Source organism: Notolabrus celidotus, chromosome 22, assembly GCF_009762535.1.
Source record: "Notolabrus celidotus isolate fNotCel1 chromosome 22, fNotCel1.pri, whole genome shotgun sequence".
NCBI lineage: Eukaryota > Metazoa > Chordata > Actinopteri > Labriformes > Labridae > Notolabrus > Notolabrus celidotus.
In genome coordinates this window covers 24,183,444-24,192,096 of record NC_048293.1, presented here as the reverse complement: position 1 = coordinate 24,192,096, position 8,653 = coordinate 24,183,444, and the positions used below count along the sequence as shown (strand labels likewise).

Sequence of the window (8,653 nt, the reverse complement as noted above, 5' to 3'; positions counted from 1 at the left end):
GACATGAGAGAGACACGAACACGCTGCGGTTAGAAACACCTCTTCTTCCTGAGATCTGCAGCCAAATCACAGCCATTATGACCCGAGCGTGTCTACTTTCACTTCGCCCGGTTCATTACGCAAATTAACTTCCTAATGAGCTCTGGTTTGGTGCTCGCTGTCACGGCTGTTTCAGGACGGTTTGAAGTGACGGCCGGCTCAGCAGAGCCCGAACGGAGCGGAGAGGCTATACAACCAAATCCATCAGGGGACGGAGACGGATCAGACCTCATCACGAACCAGCTCGAGCAGAGGGACACTGAAACACAGAGACCGGTCTAACCTCTCCTGGAGGGTTTATTCATTTAAATGAAACATGAGAAACGTCTCGAACACACATGCAACATATTTACACTCTCGGTGCTCACACACACGCTGACACTCCTCTCAGGCCTCTGTGCTCACACACACACACACGCTGACCCTCCCTCTCAGGAGTCTGACGGGTTGTGTTTGACCCTCCTCTCAGGCCTCTGTGCTCACACACACACACGCTGACCCTCCCTCTCAGGAGTCTGACGGGTTGTGTTTGACCCTCCTCTCAGGCCTCTCTGCTCACACACACACGCTGACCCTCCTTGTCAGGAGTCTGACGGGTTGTGTTTCAGGAGGAACTCTGCCTGGAACGAGACCAACAACAGGTGATCAGGATCAAGGTGATCTAAGGTGTACATGATGAGGTAGTGATGAGGGTGTAGTACCAGGAAGTCGACAGGGTCACTAGGCCGAGCTGTGCAGCACTCCAACAGGCCACGTTGCAGGGTGGGCATCACGTGCTCCTCCAGGTAAGTCCTCATAGAGACGGTCTGAGCCTCCAGCAGATCCTCCTCATGCCGCCTCTCCTCGTCCCTGCGCCGAGTCTGAAACACACAAGGTTCAGTTTGATTCACAGACTCTCTATCTGTGAACACGTTAGCTCAAACCCTGCACACAGCTGGGGTCAGAGCTCCTGGTGCTCTTACAGGTGTCTGAAGGTGACTTTATATCTGACAGGTGAGCTGGGTGAGGATGTGTGTGTTTAGGAAGAGTTTTGTTCTTTGTTTTATGGTTTGGCTCCCCCTGCTGGCCTCTCACCTCAGGACTGCTCTGTTGTGTTTTGTGCAACTTAAAGTCGAATGTTTTTTCCTGTCATCTAAACGAAAATTGACAATGTTTCCTCTTTTCCCTGGAACCTAACAAACCCTCTCCTCCCAGTACATACCCTCTCCTCCCAGTTCATCCCCTCTCCTCCCAGCTCATACCCTCTCCTCCCAGTTCATACCCTCTCCTCTCAGTTCATACCCTCTCCTCCCAGTTCATACCCTCTCCTCCCAGTTCATACCCTCTCCTCCCAGCTCATCCCCTCTCCTCCCAGTTCATCCCCTCTCCTCTCAGCTCGTACCCTCTCCTCCCAGTTCATACCCTCTCCTCCCAGTTCATACACTCTCCTCTAAGCTCATCCCCTCTCCTCTCAGCTCGTACCCTCTCCTCCCAGTTCATACCCTCTCCTCCCAGTTCATCCCCTCTCCTCTAAGCTCATCCCCTCTCCTCCCAGTTCATACCCTCTCCTCCCAGTTCATCCCCTCTCCTCTAAGCTCATCCCCTCTCCTCCCAGCTCATCCCCTCTCCTCCCAGTTCATACCCTCTCCTCCCAGTTCATCCCCTCTCCTCCCAGTTCATACCCTCTCCTCCCAGCACATCCCCTCTCCTCCCAGTTCATACCCTCTTCCCCAGCACATACCCTCTCCTCCCAGTTTATACCCTCTTCCCCAGCACATACCCACTCCTCCCAGCGTGCAGCTCTGTGTCTGGCCTCCTCCTCCTCCTTCCTCATCTCCTCAGCTCTCTCCTGCTCCTCCCTCATCATGCTCTGCTCAGCCTCCCTCCTCTCCTCCTCCTCCTTCTCCTGGATGCTGCAGCCGTAGTTCCTGGGCGGTCCCAGCGTGTCGATGATCTTCTGCATCAGCTGCAGGGAGTCGGTCTCACTGCTGCTGGTGACCTCTGTAGAGGAAGAGGAGGAAGAAGAGGAAGAGGAGAAGGTCTGATGGTTTGAAGTCTTCATCAGGACTCGCAGACGTGCAGGGTGTTTATTTACCCAGGTACAGGAGGGAGAGGTCCTGCTCATCGAAGAAGTTGACGACGGTCTCCTCCTCCATGTTTGTCTCTCTGTATCTGTTCAGGCGCTGCAGGAAGTGATCCTGCTCGTAGTTCCACTCCTGAACGAGCCGCTCGGGCAGATTCATCACCTGGTCCTGCAGGAAGGAGTCTGAGGAGTCCAGGACCAACAGGAACTCTGCAGAACACAACGAGACCTTGAAACCACTACACCAGCAGAAATCAGGGCCTTCAGTTTCTCTCTGTCGATGAGAATGACCTCAGAAACACGTCAGAGAATAACACAAACCTGGAATGATCTTTCCCTGTGAAGAGCTCAGGGATGTTTCAGCTTCTGATTCATGGTCTTCATCTGAAGGAGCTGGAGAACATTTACATTAGTGCGAGGGTCCATGTGTGTGTGTGTGTGTGTCTGTATGTGTGTGTGTGTGTGTGTGTGTGTTACCAGAGAAGAGCTCTTTAGCTTGCTCGCATGTCTTTGGAAATCCGTCCAGGATGAAGCCCTGGTTTCTGCACGGGTTGGACGTCAGTTTGTGTTTCAGCACCTTCACTAACAGATGATCCTCCAGCCAACCTGCAGAGAGGAAACGTTACAGCGAAGATCTGAGGGAGTTAGACAATGAGTCAGGGTCGGGCTGAATGAAGGGGGGAGCTTTGGGAAGGACAGAGGTTTAAAAATGTGAACACGGACCCCAGACTAAAAGAACTCCTGTCTCCTCTCAGGTTTATCAGAGTCAGGCTGCTTCTTAGAAACACCAAAGACAGAGTTCAGGCTCTCTGGTCCGTCTGCTCGCGCTGCGTCAGACATAAAGCAGGGGTCCTGGGTGTGCTGTGTTTGGAGGTGTTTGAACAGGTAACTCTGTACAGGTGATCACAGGCAGCTGAGCCCCTGCTGTGTGTACCTGCGTTCTGCTCCATGCTCTCCTTCAGACTGAACAGCAGATCCTCTGCAGAGTGGTCGTTCTCTGCTTCTGGATCGTAGTTATCCACAGCAGACTCCTGGGACAGGAAGGAAACGTGTCATTAACCCTTCACACTCTGAAATGTTCTCCTCTGCAGACGTTCGTGTTTTAAGGTGACGTCGTCTCTGAAGGTAGATTTAAAAGTTATGTTCCCGCTGCTTCAGTTTGTGATTGAGAGCAGATTCATGAGGATATACCTAAAATCTCTAAAAGTAGTATGGGAGGTAGAACCTTCAGTTACCAGGCCCCTCTCCTTTGGAATCATCTACCAGTCAGGGTCCGGGAAGCACCCTCTCCACTTTTAAGAGTAGGCTTCAAACTTTCCTTTTTGATAAAGCTTATAGTTAGAGTTGGCTCAGGCTTGGACCAGCTTTTGTTATGCTGCGATAGGCCTAGACTGCCAGGGGAACTGATGCACTGACACACTGGGATCCTAGCTCACCCCCTTCCCCCCAACCCCTTCATCACTTACTTTAACTCTGCCTGTCCCATTAAAGTTACTAACCATAGACCTTTCTGGAGTCCCTGAGCTCCCTTGTCTCGTAGATTCCTCTGAGCTGCCGTAGACATCCTCCTGCTGTGGACGTTCTGGACTCCAGCTGATACGGGCGTGCTGGACTCCAGCGGCAACAGCTTCTACTACTCGTCTCATCACTATCACTTCTCTCTCTTACTCCCCTCTATCCCTCTTTCCAGACCCAACTCAGGCATGATGGCTGTCTAACATGAGTCTGGTTCTGCCTGAGGTTTATGCCTGTTAAAGGAAGTTTTTCCTCACCACTGTAACTAGCTAAATACTGCGATGTGCAATGCTCATGGTGGATTAAGGTGGGGTCAGACTGAGTCTTACCCTGTCTTGAAGTTGGGTCTCTGTTCATAATTTGACATAGTGTGGTCTAGACCTCCTATGTTTGTAAAAGCGTCTTGAGATAACGTTTGTTGTGATTTGGCGCTATACAAATAAAGATTGATTGATTGATGAGGATCAAACAACAATGATCTGTCCGTGAGGTCACGGCTGGCCTGCAGAGGTATCATAACAAACACACAGTGTGATGATGTAAAGGACCGGAGTGCAAGAGTCCTGCTGCAACCAGAACCAGAGTGACAGCTCACAAAGAGTTAATTTAAGATCACTTTAAACAAACGTTAGCTTTAATGTTGGGGACACGTTGTGCACTGAAAACATGCACACGTGTGTGTGTGTGTGTGTGTGTGTGTGTGTGTGTGTGTGTGTGTGAGATCACCAGCTGAGCGATGGTTTCAGAGATGGTCTCCTTCAGTGTGATGTGGTGGAGTTTGTAATGTTTACTGATCTGTTTGCACACTGAGCTCTTCCCAACAGCAGGGGGACCTAAAACACACACACGCAGGGGCTGAGAGACACACAAACACACACACACACACACACACAAACAAACCACAGGTTAGCGAGCGTAGACACTCAGAGATACTAAATCTCTGAATCTGTTGACGCGTCCTACCAGCAGCCCTCTGGTCTGTCTGAACTCCTCCACCACCTGATCCAGGTTCTCAAGCAGTCCGGACTCACAGCACCAGCTCACAGAGAACAGCTCCTTAATGTGGACCGCTTCCATACGAAGGTTCACCTGCAGGGACTCCACCTCCATCACCTGAAACAGGAGAAACATCTATACTGTTTTTAAATTCTTTAATATTCATTTTGAAGAAGAAACACGTGAACGTGCTTTTGACCACAGACATGTCAACATCATCTCCATGAACGCAGCACGTTTCTGAAGCTTTTCAATAACTGTGTCTGAGAGGATTTAAAAAAAACACTGAAGCTGAAAGGTGAGAGGTCAGAGAGGTGAGACGTACACTCAGGTCCTGAGTCAGGAACGCTTCTTCAAAGGGTCTCTTCTGGATCTTTGCCGGTCCAAGAACAGAAGCAACCGCCTGACGGAGGAGAGAGCACACACACTTTTCACTTCAGGACTTTAGAACATGTTCAGTCGCCTCACAGGTCGTATATTTATGATTTATTACACATTATTTTAACTTTATTTCCCACACACCTTCACAATGTCCTCCATGCTGCTGTGTGATTGGTCCACAGCCAGCAGGTAATACCGCATCGGCTGATGTTCGATCACGTTCTGAACCACACTTTGGGACAACAATAAAAAATAAACAGTAATAACAATGATAACAATAAAAAATATCCTCATTTAAATATTACCTCATCATTTTAAACGATGGGTTTATAACAAAACAAGTGTTACCCTTACAAAGTGTGAGGGGAAAGCTATAGTTTAGAGTTTTATTAGCTAGCTAACTAGTGGTTAGATGGTTGTTAGCCTTGATGCTAGCAAAAAATTCCAGTTGGGGTTGGTTGTCACATGTAACAACCAACCCCTATGTTGGCAAAATCATTGAAATACCATTGTGATAACCAACCCCATAGTTTGTGATAACCAACCCCATAGTGTGTGACAACCAACCCCATAGTGTGTGACAACCAACCCCATAGTGTGTGACAACCAACCCCATAGTGAGTGATAACCAACCCCATAGTGTGTGACAACCAACCCCATAGTGTGTGACAACCAACCCCATAGTGTGTGACAACCAACCCCATAGTGTGTGACAACTAACCCCATAGTGTGTGACAACCAACCCCATAGTGTGTGATAACCAACCCCATAGTGTGTGACAACTAACCCCATAGTGTGTGACAACCAACCCCATAGTGTGTGATAACCAACCCCATAGTGTGTGACAACCAACCCCATAGTGTGTGACAACCAACCCCATAGTGTGTGATAACCAACCCCATAGTGTGTGACAACCAACCCCATAGTGTGTGACAACCAACCCCATAGTGTGTGACAACCAACCCCATAGTGTGTGACAACCAACCCCATAGTGTGTGACAACCAACCCAAATCAAAACAGTAAAAAGTGTGACAACCAACCCCGTTCTCCCCTACTTAAGATATAGGTAAGTAATAGCTTGCACAGATCTCTAACTGTATGATTATAATATTTAAAGTAGGTTTACTGTTTTATGATTTTAATTTGAAGATCTTTTTTCATCACACGCTCAAACAGATGTACAGAGAGATCTGACGACTGGAAGACCCTGCAATCTAAACACGTCAGCTCAAACTTTACATACACATCAATACAGAGAGTTAATACATGAACGTGTGTGTGTGTGTGTGTGTGTGTGTGTGTGTGTGTGTGTGTCTCACCTTGCCAGGTCAGTCACATGGATCATGGGGACGATGTTCAGTCCGTCTCCAAACACAGGAATCCTCTCTTTCTGTCCCAGCCAGGACGTCTGATAACAAGATAAATGATCACTCCTCTCTTCAATGTTTCAAATGATGCACTGACAGCAGGGAGACTTGAGTTTAGCTGACAGAATAAAGACTCAAATGTATTTTCAAGGTTTCTGTATTCAACCCAAGAAGGTGGACTGGATGTGGAGCATATTACAGGAACGCAAAGTTCACTGGACATCCAGACTGAACACATTGGCAGCATCATGAGATCCTCTCTTCAGAATTCAGAGCTCACCTTGAAGAAGAAGTGAAAGATCTGCTCTCCCATCCCGTACTGCAGCCCTGACGCCACCACGTACGTGGAGAACAGCTTCCTGTTCTGAAATCAACATCACAGAGTTCATTTACACGTCTCCTCTTCCTGTCAAAGCGTCCCACTGTAAGGCTCACACACTCACAGTTTTTCCCATCTTCACCGCCCTCTTCTCCAGGTCGATGTGACGTTTGAAGTTAGGGTGAGATCGTCTCCTCCGGAAAAACTCATCAGTGAACGGGAGCTCCAGATCGTCCTGAAACACAACACACACATGAGGAGGAGGAGGAGTTCAAGTTTGTGAGAGTTAAAGTTTGAGAGAGTTAAAGTTTGTCAGAGTTCAAGCTCTCTTACAGGATCGACAGGTTTGCTGCAAGCCCAGGTCATCACAGTGGAGATGAGGATGAAGGTCTTCGGTGCAGAGAACGTTTCCATTTGATCATGCAGAGCTGCAAATACAGGATCATCATCATCATCACCTGATTCATTGATTATTAAGAGGTCATATCTACAGATTTCTATGGATGCATTTTGATGATTAAAGAGGATTTATCAATCACACAATGTTTATTTCCTAGTGAACACTTCTTAATATGTAGATATTTATTTAGATTTAGATCAAGGGACATTAAAGGCATCAGCAGTCTGTAAACAGGAGTTCAGACACAAAGCTGCTCACCTGTGACCGCCCACAGAGCCTCATCCACTTGCTCGGCATGCTGGGTAATGTTGTAGATGACTACGTCGCAGAGCATCAGTTTGGAGAGCAGGGCGTCTCTGTTCATATTCTTTATACAAACCATAAAATAAAGAAGAAATGTCACAAACACGGCTTTAAATGAACTCTTATCTAAAAGTACAAATGTTTATGTCACAGTAAGCTCACTGAATACTCCTCCAGCAGGTACGGTCTGTCGTCCTCCTCCTTCTCCTCCTCCTCCTCAGGGGACCCAGAAACAGTCCCAACAACATGGAAAGATTTCTCTCCAATGTGGTCTGAAGTCCTCCTCTCCTCCTCTTCTTCATTTTCTCCATCAGCATCCGCTCCCAGCAAACACTCTGATAAAAACTACAAACATGGAGACAAAGTTAACTGAACCACCACACACTGATAAGAACTACAAACATGGAGACAGAGTTAACTGAACCACCACACACTGATAAGAACTACAAACATGGAGACAGAGTTAACTGAACCACTACACTCTGATAAGAACTACAAACATGGAGACAAAGTTAACTGAACCACCACACTCTGATAAAAACTACAAACATGGAGACAGAGTTAACTGAACCACCACACTCTGATAAGAACTACAAACATGGAGGCAGAGTTAACAGAACCACCACACTCTGATAAAAACTACAAACATGGAGACAGAGTTAACAGAACCACTACACTTTGATAAAAACTACAAATATGGAGACAGAGTTAACTGAACCATGACACTATGATAAAAACTACAAACATGGAGGCAGAGTTAACTAAACCACTACACTGATAAAAACTACAAACATGGAGACAGAGTTAACTGAACCATGACACTATGATAAAAACTACAAACATGGAGGCAGCGTTAACTAAACCACTACACTGATAAAAACTACAAACATGGAGACAGAGTTAACTGAACCATGACACTATGATAAAAACTACAAACATGGAGGCAGAGTTAACTAAACAACTACACTGATAAAAACTACAAACATGGAGACAGAGTTAACGGGACCTGTACACTCTGATAAAAACTACAAACATGGAGGCAGAGCTAACTGAACCACTACACTGCGATTGAGTCGTAACTCGTGTGTTATAAGATAAGATTAGATGATGTAACAGCTCCTTTAAGTTGAACATGTTGGTCATATTTACCTTGGAGATGTGTTTAGACGTGTATGAGTCTATGTTGTTGATAAAAACCCTCTTTGGTGACCTCTGTCTGATCCGCTCCGCCATGTTGGTTGCTGTTTTCGATGCTTTTGTCGCCATGGAT

At 47.1% G+C, this 8,653-nt stretch overlaps 1 protein-coding gene across 3 annotated transcripts; it reads right to left on the bottom strand.

Moving 5' to 3' along the window:
* Window positions 1-312: 312 nt before the first annotated feature.
* On the bottom strand, window positions 313-8,653 carry ak7b (adenylate kinase 7b). 3 transcript variants are annotated; one of them, XM_034674249.1, is made up of 19 exons: window positions 8,533-8,653; window positions 7,958-7,973; window positions 7,546-7,712; window positions 7,339-7,447; window positions 7,014-7,108; window positions 6,805-6,915; window positions 6,642-6,725; window positions 6,314-6,402; window positions 5,135-5,225; window positions 4,938-5,015; window positions 4,580-4,729; window positions 4,343-4,471; window positions 3,036-3,132; window positions 2,579-2,707; window positions 2,423-2,494; window positions 2,114-2,311; window positions 1,799-2,019; window positions 741-899; window positions 313-659 (listed from the first exon to the last, which is right to left on the bottom strand). In XM_034674249.1, the coding sequence occupies exons 1-19, from the start codon at window positions 8,647-8,649 to the stop codon at window positions 621-623; spliced, it is 2,151 nt and encodes a 716-aa protein (XP_034530140.1). In that variant the 5' UTR covers window positions 8,650-8,653; the 3' UTR covers window positions 313-620. The 3 variants fall into 3 exon arrangements, with proteins under 3 accessions (XP_034530140.1, XP_034530141.1, XP_034530139.1); XM_034674250.1 differs by lacking the exon at window positions 7,958-7,973 and having other exon boundaries at window positions 313-510; window positions 587-659; window positions 7,546-7,728; XM_034674248.1 differs by lacking the exon at window positions 7,958-7,973 and having other exon boundaries at window positions 7,546-7,728.

Coding starts and splice junctions, on each gene's coding strand:
- ak7b (XM_034674249.1), bottom strand. CDS start 8,649: ATGGCGACAAAAGCATCGAAAACAGCAACCAACATGGCGGAGCGGATC. Junction 3,133..4,342: donor CTGAAACCATCGCTCAGCTG/GTGATCTCACAC, acceptor TTCCTGTCCCAG/GAGTCTGCTGTGGATAACTA. Junction 2,312..2,422: donor ACAGGGAAAGATCATTCCAG/GTTTGTGTTATT, acceptor TGTGTTCTGCAG/AGTTCCTGTTGGTCCTGGAC.